Genomic DNA, 19,382 nt, shown 5'->3' with positions numbered 1-19,382 from the left:
ATCCTGTTTGGACTGTACAGTGATGTCGTCAAATTGATTTTATTGATGCTTATTGAAGAAATGTGCCTTTTCAGGACAGTTTGCAACATCTGAAGCAAAAAGTACTAAATCCATTTAAAACTTAATTGAAAATAGTCAGAAAAGAGAAATGTTATACCATAATGATATACCATATGATTTGGCACAGATTCTGACCTTTCTGGTTCAGTAGGCAACAGAGGCTTTTATGCAACAGTAAACATTTCTGAAGCATTAATGTCTCATCTTTGAACAAATAATAATAAAAAAAAGATTGGTCTGATCATAATTGCAATAAAAACACAACAATTTTAAGTTCCTCTTGTCAGCACATGCAAGAAGAAATAAAGACTGGAGTCATTACTCTTTGCTCTTCGATGAAATTTAGGGTTTCTGTGCAGATTGAATTGCATAATCAGTAGCTATAGGTTCCGAGCGACTGATTGCTAGACAAAGGACAAACAAAACACAGTTCCTATGATGTGGATCGCTGATCAAAACCAATCGGGTTCCAGGAGCAATCCCTCCACTGACTGAAGTCCTAATCCCGCCTTCTCCACACCTTCTTTTGTCCAATTACCTGGTTGCATTGCTTCTTTGTTAGACAACACCCACCTTTACTTGTTCCTGCCAACCGTGGATCTTGCCGTGGCTACAATAATAAATGATAATTTGGGTATGGAAACGACCTGGTTTGGTTTCATCATTGTACGTGGTGGCTCTCTGCTGCCATCTAGTGGTGGCAGAGTAGACCTGTAAGTACTATAGACTTAGTGCCATACAGTATGGTCTGCTGTGCCACAACACCGGTAATTGTGTTGCATAAATAGCGGTCAGACAAGCTGTGCTCGGTTTCACCTCTCTGCCTGGAAGGAGTTGAAGGAGTTTAGACACGTTTGTGAAAGAAATATCAATGCCTCCAACATCTCGCAAAAGGGAGTTTAAAATTTGAAAAGAAATCCATAGTTTAGTATTTGGCATTAAATCTAATGGTTTGGATATGAACCACAATATACACCTCTCATTAGATGTTTGATTGCTCTTTTCTGTCTATTAGATGACGCCAATCATAACACATTTACAAAGCACTGGTAGGAATGCAGTCTACAACTTTTGCTGTATAACAGGGAGTTTGTGTTTCTACAACACTTCATCAAAGTCTCTATCTGGAAGATGCAATTGATGGTTCTTCGTCAGGTGCAGATCATTAAGTAAACTCAGCCCTAGTTTTGTGTCACATTTTATTTCATGTTTATTTGATTAGGCAACCACTTGACCCTGCACGACCAAGTTGTTTAGCTAATAGATGTTTGATGCCCTTTTTTCCATGTCCATCCTGACACCACCAGGTGGCAGCAGAGAGACACTACACAGGCTGTTCATGCATTCAGAGGTCCAGTTTTATTGAAGAAAAGTTGACAGATTGGTGGTGATGAATTTTAAAAAAGAGGCTTCTCCTCTAATTTTGAGAATAGCAACACAAACTAGAGAATGCATTTCCTGAAGGAAATACGTGTGAATGCTGAAAGCTGAATGAACTGAATAAATTGTTGAAACAATGCTGAACTAAGTGAAGAAAGTGCTGAAGAAAGCTTGACAAGATAAAACAGAAGAGTAAAGAGTAAAAGTAAAACATGTAAGAAGGAGGCTGCGCGAGATGGTTGGAAATTACTTTACTTATAACACAGTCCACAATTCAAAAGTAACAGATGAGAGATACAGCACCGTACACTTAAGATCTGCTGATAAAGACTTTGTCAGACTCTTTCCACTGTAAATGCTTCATACTGGATTGGAGTTGTTTCTTTACTGTGTGTTACTAAGTTTAATGACATAACTGAGCAATCTGGGAAAAACAGGATGAAAAGGAAGTCTTCTGTACAAAGAAAAATAACATATAAGGTTAGATCTGACAAGATTCAAGATTAATTTACTGTCGTTCTAGAACAAGTTTTCACATTGAGAGAACCCAATTTGTACACATGTTCAGCAATGGTTTAAAGTGACAGTAGAAAAACAAATTAAAAAGATAGAAAAAAATATATAAATTCCTAGAAAAACTGCATGAAGCCCAGAGCAGCAGCAGCAGTATAGGGTGCAGAGGAGAAGAAGCAGTGATAGTAAAAAGGTCAGTGTATAACCACTGTTGTTCAGATAAGTTTAGTAACTAGATGTGAACAGACAGATTTTCACTTATTGTGATTGCAGCACTCATTGTCCTGGAGTTTGCAGACAGTAGTCATTAAAGCGACCAGAGACATAAACTCCTGGAAGTCCATTTTCCCATCATCGTTGAAATCCAGGCTGCTCATAATCTCCTCGACCACTGATTTGTTATTAGTTTCCTAAAAAAACAGGAGAATAATAATATGAATCAAACCAAGCAGCTACTAGTTCCAGCCACAGAACAATCTCACCTGAGCGACTGCATCACATGTCAAATGCCTTAAATACTTTTCTGACTTGATTTGTTTAAACGAGTCAGGCAGCTTCAGGACAGCAGGACAAAGATGGAGTTGATGTAAGCCTGACAGAACCACATACCGAACCAACGGCTTCCACAAGTTCACCCGTGACTCCTGAACAGCAGGTTAGTCCACTTACAATAGTCACCAAACTGACTTACAATCCTCTTGCACTTAGATGTAGCACTTACAAAATGTCTCCTATTGCTTCGGGTAAAAGCATCAGCCAAATGACAATATAATTAGCACGGCTACTGTCAGGTTTAACATTTAGCTTCCTGCATGTTGGAATCTGAACTGCAAATGACAAGGGGTCATTTTGAGACGAGTAGCTATGTCATGTTTCTTCGTTTGACCACCAAGTAGGTGGTCAAAGAAAACCTAAGTCCTGCCAAACTTTGTAACTACTGTACAAAATATTTCGTAGGATCAAGGTGTAGCTACTAAGATTGGAGTACCCCATGTCTTCATACAGTAACTGCAAACTAATCAAAAACTGATGATCTTACTAATTGCTATGGTCTATATCCAAAGTCTGATTAACCTGCAGAGCTCCACTGTTGTCCAACAAACCTATAGAATAGTGTCCAAGTAAAACATTCTTCCTATTTGAGTTCCTTTACAAGTGAAACCATTGTTTTGAAATGTTTTAAAGACAGCAGTCATTTAGTATGATGCAGAGAAAATGAAGAAACAATAAAGAGAAACAACTCACATCGATGAAGTGGCAGAACTCCTTCTGTATCAGAGCCTTCCCCTCCTTTTTGCTCAGGTGATCTTTGTCGCCGTCTTGTGAGGCGTACTTGTTGAACAGTTTAATGAGGTCCAACATGCACTTCTCTCCTTGGGTACACATTGTTTTTCCTTTTTGCTTATTCTCTTGCAGTCAGAGCCTGGATAGACAAATCAATTCCATTAACAGACAACATACTGTGGGGGTATGCTAAAAGTATTATCTCTTATTGTGGCAAAGGAGGAGGAGACAGTTTTGTAGGACTTAAGTCAAATAAAACATGACCGATGTTGATGATAATTATTGAGCATAAACCATAAATACCTCATATCAGTTGTCCTCCTAGCTTTAAACTGTCTATGTTTTTGTTTTGTGTAACTGGAGTTCATTCAGATCCTTTAAGTTGCTGAGTGAGTTGGATATCGACTATCAAAGCTTGTGTTGAGTTGGTTACATAAACACTACAGAGCCTTTAAAGGCTGAACTGAAAAAAATCCTAATAATCTGTTACATTTATCGACTCCTTCTTCTTTGAAAATCTTAAAAACCGCCATCAAGCAAGAGGAATACTTGTTTTTCTGTAATATATATATTTTTAAACACAATTAGAGAACAAAAAACAGGAACTCACCAGAACAATGGAAGAAGATCAGTATCTTCAGCTTCACTAATCTCACTGGTAATACTGGCTCCTTTTTGAGAGGACCGACTCCTCCCTTTCCACATGCCAGCTGACTAAGCAGGTTAGTGAGCTGAGACACAACACTCTTGCACCTTTCTTCCCATCTTGATCATTCAAAGGTGTGGTGTAGTTGTGCCTAGAGTCAGATGTAGGGATACACTCTTGCATACTCTTTTTTTAAAGTGGTAAATCCAGTAAAGGCCAAATAAACCACTTGAAATAAACAAACAAAAAAATCTGTCAGCTGAAACATGCTGCAGGGCAGGCACAATGAGCCTGAGGATAATACCAAAGTGTTCATCATGTTACAGATGTAAAGGTTTTGGTAGCAACTTCAATCAGCCGCAGCAAAAGCCTCATGTCCCTGACCTGCAGAACTGAAAGATTTAAGAGATCATTTCTTCCTGCTGCAATCGTTTTATATAACACTTGTTAAAATGTTGTTGTTTTTTGTGTCATTGTTGTGTGGACTAACTTGAATTTCCCTGCTAGGGATGAATAAAGTATTCTCTATCTATCTATCTCTATCTAATCATTGCCAATGAGTTTTATGTAATTGTGTCAATAAATATCCTGTTTGGACTGCACAGTGGTGTCGTCAAAGTTATTTCATTGATGCTAATTAAAAAAAAGTGCCTTTTCCAGACAGTTTCCGACATCTGAAGCTAAAAGTAGTGAATCACTTTCACAGGCTAGATCTGAATTGATAATAGTGCGAAAAGAGCAGCGTTTCACCTCAGTGATACGAAACTATTTGGCACAATCAGACTCTGACCTGTCTGGTTCAGTAGGCAACAGAGGCTTTTTATGCAACAGTAAACATTTCTGAAGCATTTCATGAATGTGCCAGCGTGTCAGTCTCGCCTTTGAGCAGATAAATAAAAAAAGATTGGTCTTATCAACATTGCAATTGTGTCAGGACAAAGGAGGGCTCGGGCGGGGTTTGAACCCCCGTTGATTTAGGTATGAAAACGAACTGGTTTGGTACAGTATGTAGAAAGATTGGTTCATCATTGTATGTGGTGGCTCCCTGCAGCCATCTAGCGGTGGCAGAGTAGACCTGTACTGTAGACTTTGTGATATCAACACCTTCAGCATCTCGCAAAAGAGTTTTTAAAATTTCACAATTTTCTTTATTTGAGGGACAAAGAAATCCATAGTTTAGTACTTGGCATGAGGCCTCAACCAGATTAATTTATAAACTATGAATCTACATCTCTCTGATCAGATGTCTGGTTGCTCTTTTCTGTCCGTTAGATGACGCCAATCATGATATATATATTTACAAAGCACTGATGGGAGTATAACTTTTGTTGTATCACTGGGAGTTTGTGTTACTACAACATTTTTTCTAGATTTCATCAACGTCTCTATCTGGAAGATGCAATTGATGGCTCTTCATCAGGTGCAGTAAACTCAGCCATAGTTTTGTGTCACATTTTATTTCAGGCTTTATTTTATTAGGTTCGTGAGCAACCGCTTGTCCCTGCACGACCAAGTTGTGTAGCTAATGGATGTTTGATGCCCTTTTTTTTCCATGTCCATCCTGACAGAGAGACACTACACAGGCTGTTCATGCATTCAGAGGTCCAGTTTTATTGAAGAAAAGTTGACAGATTGGTGGTGATGAATTTAAAAGAAGGCTTCTCCTCTAATTTTGAGAATAGCAACACAAACAAGTAAACATATTAGTTACATTCCACGATTATTCCTGTAATCTCAAAAAATAAGAAATACACCGTACACTTAAGGGTGCAGAAGAGAAGAAGCAGAGTTAGTCAATCTCCAGCCATACTGTAGTGATGCATCTTTAGCAAGATTACAAATTGCAGCATAAACAACCAAAACCTTTCAATTTATAACAAGTACTGTTCAGAGAGGTTTAGTAACTAGTAGTAAACAGACAGGTTTTCACTCATGGCACTAAATGGGCTTCTGTTTGCAGGCAGTAGCCATTGTAGAGACCAGAGACATGAACTCCTGGAAGTCCAATTTCCCATCATCGTTGAAATCCAGGCTGCTCATAATCTGGTCGACCACTGATTTGTTAACAGTTTCCTAAAAAAACAGGAGAATCATAACATTAAACCAAGCAGCAATTATTGTAGTTTCATACCATTGTTCGACAGCAGCCACAGAACAATCTCACTTGAGCGACTGCAGCACATGTCAAATGCCTTAAATACTTTTCTGACTGGATTTGTTAAACGGGTCAGGCAGCTTCAGGACAGCAGGACAAAGATGGAGTTGATGAAAGCCTGACAGAACCACATACCAAACTGACTTTAAATCCCCTTGCACTAGATGTAGCACTTCATGTTAACAAAATGTCTACTAATGCTTCAGGTAAAAGCATCAGCCAAATGACAATGTAATTAGCACGGCTACTGTCAGGTTTAATATTTAGCTCCCTGCATGTTGGAATCTGAACTGCAAATGACAAGGGGTCATTTTGAGACGATACACAGTAGCTACAGTATGTCATGTTGCTTCGTCTTAACTGTCAAAGAAAAACAAAATCCTGCCAAGCCTTGTAACTGGAAATATTTAGTATGATCAAGGTGTAGTTACTAAGATTAGAGTACTCCATATGTCTTCATACAGTAACTGCAAACTAATCAGAAACTGATGATCTTACAAAAATCTATTGTCTATATCCAAAGTCTGATTAACCTGCAGAGCTCCACTGTTGTCCAACAAGCCTATAAAATAGTGTCCAAGTGAAACATCTCCTCCTATTTGAGTTCCTTTACAAGTGAAACCATTGTTTTGAAATGTTTTAAAGACAGCAGTCGTTGAGTATGATGCAGAGGAAATGAAGAAACATTAAAGAGAAACAACTCACATCGATGAAGTTGGGAAACTCCTTCTGTATCAGAGCCTTCCCCTCCTTTTTGCTCAGGTGATCTTTGTCGCAGTCTTGTGAGGCGTACTTGTTGAACAGTTTGATGAGGTCCAACATGCACTTCTCTCCTTGGGTACACATTGTTTTTCCTTTTGGTTTATTCTCTTGCAGTCAGAGCCTGGATAGACAAATCAATTCAGTTAAGTTAACACAATGCTTCTCAAAGTGGGGTCCTTGAGAGGGTTAAAGGGGGTCCCCAACTTTTTCTTGAAATTTTACCTATGTTTTTCTAGAATGTTTTAACTTTTTTCTTCTTTTTATTTAAATTCTAACACTTTTTCTGGATTAAAAAAAAATCTTTCTACCTTTTTCTAGAATTGTTTTGTGAAATGTTACCACTTTTTTTCTAGAATTTTGAATTTAACTTTTTTTGATAAATTATTTATTTTTAATTTCTTTTAGAAATGTTAACACTTTTTCTAGAATTTTAAAACTTTTTTGAGAAATTATTTATTTTTTGTTTTGTCTAGAGTTTTAAAAAAACTTTTCTTTTTTTTGAGGAATTTGTCCACTTTTTTCTAGAATGTTTTTAAGAAATTGTTCCACTTTTTTCCAGAAATTTCTCTTCAATATTTCCAAAATTTAACAGCATTGGCCCTAATTTGGATGCACATTGCCTAAAAAAGTGGAAAAGGAGGAGGAGACAGTTTTGTAGGACTGGGATAAAATAAAACATAATCAATGTTGATGGTACATATTGATATTATTAATATTCAAGAAATATAAATCCCAATATATTATAAAGATAGGCTAATATAAAGAAGGATTTTTAAAAAAGGTTAAAAAGCTTTCATGTTTATCGACTCTTCTTTAAAAATGTTGCCATTATCTGCAATAGTTTTGAGAGATTAGATTAGAGAACAAAGAGCAGGAACTCACCAGAACAAGTGATGGAAGACGGTCAGTGGCTTCAGCTTCACTAATCTCACTGGTAATACTGACTCCTTTATAAGTGGACTGACCCCTCCCCTTCCCACATGCCAGGTTACTCAGGTGTGACAAAGCAGGTTAGTGATGATGCAAGACAGACAACATCATTTAACACTCAAGCACAGCATTTTTCAAACTGTGGGCAGCGTCGGGTGTTTTTCCACGGTGTCAGGTATGTTGCCCTGGGGAAAGCTAAATCAAAGACCCATATTGTCACCTGTGGGGTTCCCTAGGGCTCGGTGTTAGGACCAACTCTTTTCACCTTATACCTGCTCCTTTGGTCATGTCCAGAGGCGGTCCTGGCTAGTTTTACGCCCTGGGCGAAACATCCCTTGGTGCCCCCCCCCCCCCCCCCCCCAAAAAAAAAAAAAAAAAAAAAACCCACCAACGAACAAACACAAGAATATTATAATCAGTGTTGGGGGGGTTTCTTTTAAAATGTATTCCCCTACAGATTACTGATTACATGTCCCAAAATCTGTAATCTGTAATGCATTTCGATTACTCAAGTAAAGTAATACTAATAGTACTTTCTGGATTACTTTTAGCATAGCCTATTTCAAAATCACCTGCCTGAGCGCCTTTAAAGGTGTACAGAAATGGCCGTTTGTCCTGTTTGTCGCGCCGAGTTGTCACTAGCTGCAACACGAGTTTACCCGAGTGAGGAAAACGAATCTGATTGGTCGTTATCGAGCGGGCGGGATATTCAAAGCTTGGGGCGAGCCCGAGCTCCGTGTGTGTGTGCGTGTCTCAGACGTTTGAATGACGGATTACGGATCCAATATCAGTGGCTGGTGAATCGTGTACAGGCTGACGTATAATCCGTGCGCCTGCATTATCCAATGCGGAAAAAAAAATACACTAAAATACACACTTTCATCCCGGATTTACTCAAAAATAGAATTTTGCACAAAGTTTGGCCTACATCGTCTGATAGATGAGTTATTACACTAATTTTATGACCCAGAGTGGGCTTAAATTCAATTTTCTTTTCTGTACACCTTTAACACTGAATTTGATCTTACACATGATCTTATAGGCTACCGTGGTTCCTTTAAATTAAATCATCAATAAATGTGTTTGAATTTGTCAAAACACAGTTTAATTTGTTATTGATCATCCAGCCATATTTAAATGATTTTTTAAAATAGCCAATCACATAAAATTATAGGCTTAGGCTATATTAAAACTGAGCAGCTTGACTACAGCCTCTGAACCTCTAAAAAAAATAAAATACACAATTTAAAATAGTTTTTGTTTGTGAGTGTAGGGGCAGCAACCACTGTTCCATCTGTAGGCTAAACTAAAAATGTGCTTAAACTTTCTTCTCTGCTGAAGTCGGTGTGGTTTTGGAAACAGCGTGACGTTGCTGTTAAACCATGCTCATTACAAACATCATGACAGTCTAGGATCCTTTTAAAAACGTGATCCTGTCGCAGTTCATTCATGTTGTTTACCAGAGACCGGACATTGAAGAGGAAGAAGAGGAATATTGCTGGGCATCCCGATAGCAACATTACCAAAATGAGGCCAGGGCGAGGAGTTTAGCGCTTAACCATCCTTTCTTTCCCAGCATGAGAGCACTCTGGGCCGGCGGAGCATCCGACGTGAGACCTCTGCAGTCGCAAGTTGATCCCCCCCGCCCCCCTCTCCCTTGCCTCTTCTGACACACACACAACCTGTAGTAGGCAGCAGCAAGTTGACGTGACATAGGGGCGCCCCAGCGACCACTCCACTAACTAACTTGACGGCGAGTTTTGTTTTGTCATTTTTTTTTTTTTTTTGGAGAGCGCTCGTGCGCCCTCACAAAGATTGCGCCCTGGGCGGTCGCCCGTATTGCCCATAGCTAAAACCGGCCCTGGTCATGTCATCAGTAGGCATGGGGTCATATTGTATCCAGAGTAAATTGCCCCAAATCAATCTGTGGTACTAAATCTCAGCAATCTAAAAGTACAGTTGCTCTCAAGAGCTCTCCTGAGAACAAGCCGTTTCTGACATAACTGCTACAAAACCAGTATAAAGTGGATTTTGCATAATATGGCCCTTTAAAGTTGTGGTGTAGTTAGATGTGAGGATACTTTTGAATTTATAAGCTAACTCTTTTTTTTTTTTTAAGTGGTCAATCCATTGATGGCCAAATAAACAATGTAGCAGGCTACAGGCGCAGTGACCTGATGAGAATAAACTGTCAATGATAGCTGTTACCCTGACAACAAAATGAAACCTGCTACAGACTTGTGTGTTTGGAGAGGTATCTCCATTGTGTGTAGTGTCTCTCTGCTGCCATCTAGTGCTAGCAGCGTAGACCTGTTAGGCAAGGCAAGACAAGACAATTTTATTTGTATAGCCCGTTTTTACAAACAGTTTGTCTTCAGTTTTGGGCTTTACACGGAATCATAACAACATCCTCTGCCCGTAGACCCTCACATCGACTGAGGAAAAACTCCATAGAAAACCCTTTTAACAGGAAAAATTGGAGAAACCTCAGCGTGAGCAACAGAGGACGGGCAGACGTGCAATAGTTTGCGATTCATGTATGTTTTTATTGTATTGTTGCATTGTTGTTTTAATTGTCTGTCTTTTATGTACTTTCAGTCGCTATGGACCTCTGGTTTGTGTCCTTAATAAAGTTATTATTATTGTCAGGCAGAGAGGGATCAAATATGCATAATGATTTCACTGTTCTATCTTACATTTGATAGGTGCAACTTATACTATCTAACTATTAGATCCCCCCCCCCCCCCCTCAGCAGAGGCTGCCTTCATCAACTCCTGCTAACATTTCCATATTTCGCACATTCTGTGACAAACTGTAAACTGTTTTCTTGTCTGTAACAACATCTATTGCACGTCTGTCCGTCCTGGGTGAGGGATCCCTCCTCTGTTGCTCACCCTGAGGTTTCTCAGATTTTTCCCTGTTAAAAGGGTTTCCATGGAGTTTTTCCTCAGTCGATGTGAAGGTCTAAGGACAGAGGATGTTGTTACGATGCCATGTAAAGCCCTTTGAGACAAACTGTTTGTAAAAACGGGCTATACAAATAAAACTGCCTTGCCTTGCCTTGCCTTTCACCATCAGCAGTTTTAACAATATATATTCTAATAATATTCAATGATACTCCTTTTGTCAGATGTACTATAGGGGCACCAGCTAAAACCTTCCCAAGGGCACCAAACTGGCTAGGGCCAGCTCTGTGACGTGTGCAAAGGGAGGGGACACGCCCAGGCTATTATTTAGAAAAGATGAAAATGAAACCATTTGTCATGGAAGCAAGGGAAAGTACTTCACAGAACACCTGCTTGTCAAAGACTAGTCTCGCTCCCCAGACCCTCCTCTAGAGAAGATCAATCAAAGACGAACATGGCCAGATCCAATCCCATTGGTAAGAAGATCTACAACTTCCATATTTGTTTGTTTTTCAAAAGTGCTGATGTACTTCTCTACATTAATTTCAGTTTGACATTAACTTGTCACTGTGATAAAGTTCAAGACAACCTGTTTATATACAGAGTTTTACTCATACTTTTTTTTCTGTTATTTACTTTTTCCATATGATGCAATATTTATTTTAAGTATGAAATCTAATGGAAAGAGACGTTTTATTACTTTATTGATGTTGGGTGTTGGTGGTGTTGGCGATCGTCACTCTGTGATGTTACTGACAATAGATATGACCACAGGAAAGAGCACATATCTTGATTTGCTCCCATCTCTCTGTCTCTCCCTTTCATGGATAACCTCATAAAAGAGATGGACATTATCAGGAAATCCTTTCAAACAAGGACTTGTAACGAACACCCACAAAACTGCAACTGCAAGCCTCAACATACCTGGATAACTTCTTGCTATTTAGTTTCACTGAACCTATCCTGTGTAACCAGTTCTTTACAGCTACACTTTGTTTTCTTATGTGATGACGAACAAACTGAGATGAATATTGTTATGCCACTTACTGTACCACGGTCTGGTGGAGAATAAGTTAACTTCATTTTGATCAGCATGACTGGCAAAAAAACCCAGTGGCAAAAAATAAACAACTTCTTATTAGTATTCTGACCCTTCCACTCTGCCCCCTGCTGGATATAATCTACAAGGTACACTCCTCCCCTGCAAAATAGATGTTGTCCTCAACATTAGCATTTACAGTATTTGTGACACCAAGACTCAACTGATAACCCTCTTGTTATGTTTGTTTCTCAGGAACAGCAATTATGTTTGTGCTAATTACATTGTTTGTGTCAAAAGAGTCAGAAACCAAGAAAACCCTAATAAACATTGTTAAAGCAGAAGTAAGCGATCCGGTCGTTTTGGCTAACTTCCTGTCAGCCGATGGAGTTAGCAGTCCCCGCCCTCGTCCCTACGTCACCACATCTACGCACATCCCTTGGCTGCACACACAGAGAGGACCGCCCCTTTATGCCGTTCTCTCTCCTCATTGGATAAACGTTGTAGGATACAAGGAAAGTTTTCTCCTCGGCTTACAGCAGAGCAGAGTGACTGACAGAGGTAGATAGACAGGAGAGATAGGTGACATGAACCTTTTTCATTTAATAGGCTATGTTTCTGAAACTTATTAAGTCAAGCAGAAAACGTTTCCCATATCCACCACTTTATTTTCCCGTGATCCATTGCGTCACACCACAACGGAAGTCGGTTTTAGTAGCATTGTAGCGAGCGGCTAACTGGTAGCATTAGCCACCAGTGTAGGTAGGCTACCAAATGTGGGGGCTCCGGGCTGCCAAAACCGTTTTGAGTAAGTCTGATGTTTGTTAAAGCAGATATCAGTGGAATGTTTTTGTTAATATAAGTCCTAAATAGTCCTATTTTCCGTCAGCAATCACTTACATGAAGTGTTTCAGCCTAAACACGAGTCTCTCCGTCACTCTGCTCTGCTGTAACCCGAGGAGAAAATTTTCCTTGTGGGATACAAGTGTTATCCAATGAGGAGAGAGAACGGCATGAAGGGCTGTGTGTGCAGCCAAGGGATGCGCGTGAATGTGGTGACGTAGCACGAGGACCAATTGATGCCTGACAAGGGCGGGGGCTGCTAACTCATGGTGCGTTCAAAGAAACTCGTACTTTGTGTTTTTCCTTCCTGTGAAGTCATACCAGTTCGATCTGGTACGAGTTCACGGGTCGGAAGTTACGAGTGGCCGTTATAGGGAACTTTCACAGACAACAGGATGGTAAAAACACGAGCTACGGGTTACCTGGAACGCTACCAAGTCGTAGTTGTGACTTGAAGCTGTAACTTACGGTTTCAAAAGCCTGCCTTGAACGCAGCATTAGCCGAAACGGCCGTGAAGCTGATATCTGCTTTAAGTCTATAAAACGAATTTTTATTATTATTATTATTAAATCTTTATTTCAGACCCAAGGGGATCCATATCACCATAAAAGCAGAATAAGATAATAAAAACAAAGACAGAATAAAAAAAAAACACAAAATATAAAGTACAGAGCCTTCCCCACTATTCAGTGTAGGCTTGCATACAAACATGTTCTAAAATGGTTCCACAGTCTGGACGAAAATCTTATTATTGAACAAAGATGACTATTTCTGTGTGCACGTTTTTGTAATTAGTCATGGTTGTCGTAGTTGTTAGCTTTGCTGCTGCTGACAGCTAACAGCAGCAGCAAACTAACATCAGGACGTCAGCTGTCAAAACCCTCCCTCGGACACGACATGAAACTACACCAGTTAGCTCAGTCATGTTGTAACTAGGATATCCGCTGGAAAAAATATTTTTTTCATGGGCCGTTTATTGAGTTATTGTTTATTGATACTGCTAACAGCTAACGGTTAGCCCAACTAATCTAAAATGTTTGTTCAACAATTCGTTTTATAGACTTCATAAACATCAAAGTAGTCACAACGGTGATATAGTGAAAATGTGACATATAGCTAAAACCTCATCCGTATTGTTCTCATTAAAATTAGGTGATGATTATAAATAAAGTCATCACGGCCAATGTCTATCAACCACATGCTATCAACAATACAGTAACGGTGGAATGGAGTGTCATGGCGACACCCAGCGTCATTCTCTGGAAAGTGGTGGATATAGGTTTTGATTATGGAATGGTCATTCAATTTAGTTTGTTTTTACAACATCATTAATATGTTTGTGAAATTCTCCAACAGGTGATGACGAGATGATGGCAGAGGAGGAACCAGAGGAACCAGAGCAACCCAGCCTCAGGATTGTGCTTATTGGGAAAACAGGAGCTGGAAAAAGTGCAACAGGAAATACCATATTAGGGAAAAAGGTTTTTACATCTAAAACAGGTTCTTCCACAGTGACAGCAGAGTGCACAAAGGAAACAGGAGTGTTTGAAAACACTGACGGAGTGCGTGAAACACTGACAGTGGTTGATAATCCAGGTCTGTTTGACCCTGTTAAACCCCAACAGGAGGTGATGGAAGAAATCACTAAATCCATCTCAAAGGCTGCTCCGGGGCCTCATGTGTTCCTGTTCGTGCTCCAGGTGGGAAGATTCACAAATGAAGAAAATGAAACAATGAAAAACTTTCTGAAGGTGTTTGGAGAAAAGGCAACATCTTACACTATGGCCTTATTCACCCATGGAGATGATCTGGAGGAAGATGGAGTTTCTATAGAAGATGTAGTTGATGGAAACAAAGATCTCAAGGCCTTCGTCAAACAGTGCCTTGGTGGATACCACGTTTTCAACAACAGAGAAAAAGATGAGGAAAAAAAGAAAACTCAGGTTTGTGAGCTTCTGCAGAAGATCAAGACCATGGTTGAGAACAACAAGAGTAGACACTACACCAATACACTACTAGAAGAGGCTGAGAGAGCCATAAAAAAGGAGATGGAACTCCTTCAAAGAGAAAATCCCAGTATGAAACGTGAAGAGGCCAGAAGAAGAGCAGAAGAAGATAATGATCTTATACGAACAGTACTGAAGACTTTTTTTGCTGCTGTTGGAGGAGCTGGTGGAGGAGCTGCTGGATTAGCTTCTGGTGGAGCAGCTTTTGGGACGCTAGCGGGTCCACTAGGAATGGCAGTGGGAGCTCTCGTGGGAGTTGTGATTGGAGTTGTAGTGATAGCAGCTATAAATAAAACAAAGGAGAAGAAGAAGAAGAAGAAGAAGGAGAAGAAGAAAAATCCACAGTGATTGTAATTAGTTCCTGAGGAACGTAGGAGCGTCAGGGCCAAAGTTGAAGAAGGCTTTCAAGGAGCTGGCAGAGGAGGCAGAAAGAGCAAGCTTTTGGCTCTGGTTGAAAAGAAAGGACATGGCATGGGGAAAACAAGGGACCTAGGGGAAGCTGCAGGGGGCGGTAGGGAGACGTCCCTACCGTTGGCTCCATAGATATATAAACGTAGATGCCGCGTTCTATATCTGGCGATACGTCAGCGGGGCCGCCATATTGTGCAGGACACAGAACGTCTAAACCTGTGAATATTCTCATTTGTCCAGGTCCAAGAGGCTTCATCAGTTGCGTACATGAACTGACGAAGCCTCTTAGATGAGAGGTGAAACGTCTTCCTAGACAAAATAACTGAGTCCAGTTGCGTTTGATTTAAATTTCTTTGGGGATATCTACAGATCTACAGCTCTAGGTCACTGAATTGTTAGACTACACTACAGTAGGTCATTTCAATTTGCGCGTCTGTGTGTTTTCCTTTTTATTTTTTATATAATATTCATATGCGTATCAAGAGTGAGCGAGTGAGCAAGCGCGAGAGAAACAGCAGATGCGCACCAGATGCAGGTTGACCGGGCAAAAACTGAAACGAGACGGTTAAAGAGAGGAAAAACACAGAATACAATAAGAGACTTTGAGTGGATCTGATGGTGGCTCAGGTTTAGTGATGAGAAAACTGTCACTGTCAGCTGCTGCTCCAAACAGTCACTAACTTTAATTTGAAGGGACAGATTAGATGTTGATTTTGTTAACAGGGACTTTGTTGCACCCATATCACCGTGGTGCGTCTTTTTTATACAGTCTATGGGTGCGTCTTGAAATCCCTCTTTGTCCAAAGCGGGAGATGACAGAAAGAGTCTGAGAACTACTTAATTGAAGCTACAGTACATTGTTGCGAGTTGGCTGCGGCGTACAGGAAGCTCTGCGCCGTGCACACTGTTTCAGCTGCTTCTAGGATAATGTAGTTAACGTCCCCAGCGTAAATGATGCCTGTGAATAGATTTAATCAAAATCTGGGGTTACAACCATGGTTACAGCGTTTAGAACGGCAGTCCTTTAGAACTTATGCCCTGCACAACATGGCGGCCAGCAGACGCATGGTGGCGCTTTTCGGCAGTATGGAACGCGGCATCTACGTTTATATATCTATGGTTGGCTCCACCACCGCGAGATGTTCCAGGAATAATGGAGTGAAACATCAATGAAGGGTGGCTCCTGGCTGATGACCTTGCAGCTTCCCTGCTGGCGCCGTCGGAGGCGCGTCAGGCCCTGCAGGTAGCTACTACCTGTGCTTACATCTCATCAGCTCATTTAAAGCATTGTAAAAAATATATATATATATTTTAAGGGAAAATAATCATAGTAGGCTAAATAAGTATAGGCAACATTTATTTGATCAATTGCATTTATTGCCGTTTACTTTTTCATCATCATCACCAGCTGGTAGTTTTCTGCTAATGTTAGAAATCATCCAAATTTTTGTTTCACTAATCGTTATTCGACATGAGATTTTTTTTTTTTTTTTGTCTACATGTGTTTATAACTAATTATTTTTGCCAGTAAATTGATTTAGTCAGTTAAAGCTCATGTCCACAGTTTATGTTATTTGTTTATGTTTATGAGAACGAAGGGAGGACCAATCCCAATGTTGTTTATTTCCTCTACTGATGATAGTACTCCATGATAAGAAAATCTCATTGCAGGTATAAAATGTATGTTAGTGGCCTATCTGCCTTATTCCTTAATAAATCAATTACTTCTACACTGTTTTGATATTTACAAATGTTTTTTTATTTGGAATTCTTTCTTGGTGAAGAACAAAATTGACGAGGATACTTACGTGGGTTTGAGCGCTGACACGTGTGCAAAATAATTGATTATTGTGTTTTCTTCTGTTTTGCAGTTGTACAATATCACATGAATTAAATTATAATTATTTTACAGAGCATTGTGTTCTTTTAAACACTCTTTAGACACTTAATTCACATCAAGACCTGTACGGTATGCGTCTGCCAGAGGGCAACAGTTCTAAAAGGTGGTCTATGGGGGTATGTGGAGTTTTTGAGAGTGTTAATGGTATAGCAGGGAGTGCAAATGTCTCCCAGAGATTACAGTGCTTTTTCTTTTTGCCTCGATACTACACAGAGATATAGTATTTCAGTATGCTTTCAATTGCTGCCTGATACTGTAGAAGGCCACCAGCAGCATCCTCGACAGTCTGGTGAAGGTCTGCAACCTCCCCATGACAAATCCATGTGTGCAGAGCAAAGCCATGCCTCTGTCATGTTTCCTTCTAGTCCCATGTGAGTCCTTCAGTTTTTGTTGGGTTTATATCAAAACACTGTCACAAAATATAATGCAGTATTTGCCAAAAAGGTTAGTGTGTCTCTGCTGCCATCTAGTGGTGGCAGTGTAGCCCTGTTAGTACAGTAGACAAACCAGTGCTCTGAACTGGCTGCAGAGTCGTGACACCAGAGCTTACCAGAGTTTGTGTTCCTGGGGAGTTTCTGCACTAACAGCCTTCAGTCAAGCTGCTGTTGCATAATTGAGGATGCTTCGCGACTTTGTAAGGGCTCATATTGAGTTTCTCCAGACTGCATTGTGTGTGACTGCTTTGCTTTCCACCTTAAATGCTCTTCTTATCTGAAGAGCATGAGGACTGAGGATGAGAGAACTCCTCTAAAACTGTGGCACGAGTCTGAGCTGTGCTGTTGTCACCTATTAGGTGTTTTCTTGAGTGACATTTGGAATTTCACTCGGTCGGGGACATTATTTACGTATCTGAATAAAGATCACACTTCTATCATAAGGTCCTGCCCTCCCTCTTCTCTCAGACAGAAATCTGGAGAAGAAATGGCGGTTCGCTCCTTCATCTACTCACCTTCGTAATTCTGTTTTTCCAGGTTGGTACACGGTAAAACTTGCACAAACAGCTTCCTCCTTACGTGCACGGTGGTTTATTATAAGTGAAATGAGTCCATTGATGAGTTTTGGTGTGTGTATCCGTGGTAACGAGCCGCGTTGGTAATCGCGAGGTACGAGTGTTGTAAACAATGGCGCTAGCGGCCATTTAGCATGGGGGACAGCTCTCCATTCTGACACACCTCCACTTCGACACCCCGCTGTTCCGAAACACCCCCACTTCGAAACACTGCTGTTCCGACACCCTCCCCTCCCCCCCGCAGCTGTCCAATGTCCAAGGTGCTGAACCGCGTGACGTTGTTTACATTCTGCTTTGTGGCTTGTCTGTGAAACGTGCGCTGCTCAGAGACTGGGCAGATCTGTCCCACTTGCTTTCTCCCCGACTCCGTTGTTGGAGATCTCCACACAGTAATAGAAATACACTTTTTTTCTCCCCCCCTGCTCCGCTCGAGCGCGGCTGAAGCCGGCTTGAGCGCAGGGGCGCCAGGCTGCTGCAGCCGCCGCTCGTGCTGACAGCTGACTGAGGGAGATGCTTAAGTTGGGTTTAGGCAATGAAGAAAGGAGTTGGTTAAGTTTAGTAAAAAAGACCAGGTAGAGGCTAGACAGGCTAGAAGCATAATGAACATTATATGTCATTAATATGAAGTATTTGCTTGTTTTGCAGTTAATTATGCACATGATCCATTTGACCCCAAAAAGGAAAAAAGGATCAATGCGCACTGCACGCTGGGGGTTTCCCCAATAGTCTTTTCGGAATAGCGGGGTCTTTAGAAAAAATAGAAAACCCTGCTATTACGATAAATGGAAGTCTATTGTCGGAAAGGCGGGGTGTAACCTTTAGCATGTTAGCACAGTGATTGTGTATGTGGGATTCTGTGTGCTGGTGCTGTCGCTCCCTGACACATTTTATTTTGACTGTAAAGTCATTTGGATATTAATTGAAAGCCTAAGAAGGTTTAAGATTCACATTATTACATTAATATGAGGATGCATTTATTGAGTTAAAAACAAATATACGCTCATATAGATTAAAACATGATTTACATTCCTGATATAATTGCACTTATAAGGAAGTGATTTATTTTTGTAAAGACATATTATTTCTGTGAATGTGTGGGGATGAGATGTTGTTTGCGGAAATGTAAAGGGTAGAGACAACATAATTCATGTGTTTAAAACTGAAACATAACTACTCAGGGGAAAGTTTATTGTTTTATATTGTGCTTTGTGTAATAAATGAGACAGAAATCTGGAGAAGAATTCGCTCCTTCATCTACTCACCTTCGTAATTCTGTTTTTCCAGGATCCAGGTCCAGAGTGAAGGGCGGTGAACCCCAGTCAAATTATTTTGTTACCTCGGTTACATTATCTTTTTGAAACCCGTAACACGTACACCGGGTGAACGCCAGGCGGCTGAATCACAACACCATGTTTCAGTCACGTCTTATCACTAATATACTACAACATAATGGGGATAATAATAGTGTGTGTAAGAGAGTATAATAGTGTGTAAGAGAGTATAGTAGTGTGTGTGTGTATGAGTATAGTGGTGTGT

The 19,382-nt window shown here is 40.3% G+C and overlaps 1 protein-coding gene across 1 annotated transcript; it reads left to right on the top strand.

The window, feature by feature from the left end:
* Window positions 1-11,091: 11,091 nt before the first annotated feature.
* LOC310999137 (GTPase IMAP family member 4-like) lies at window positions 11,092-19,148 on the top strand (the record flags this gene model as incomplete). The annotated part of the gene is made up of 3 exons (XM_083989463.1): window positions 11,092-11,113; window positions 13,877-14,775; window positions 19,131-19,148. The coding sequence occupies 3 exons, from the start codon at window positions 11,092-11,094 to the stop codon at window positions 19,146-19,148; spliced, it is 939 nt and encodes a 312-aa protein (XP_083845589.1).
* Between the last annotated feature and the right edge of the window lie 234 nt (window positions 19,149-19,382).

This window comes from Trachurus trachurus, assembly GCF_905171665.1.
Source record: "Trachurus trachurus genome assembly, chromosome: 16".
Lineage (NCBI taxonomy): Eukaryota > Metazoa > Chordata > Actinopteri > Carangiformes > Carangidae > Trachurus > Trachurus trachurus.
The sequence above is the reverse complement of the archived record's forward strand: the minus strand, read 5'-3'. Positions and strand labels throughout refer to the sequence as shown.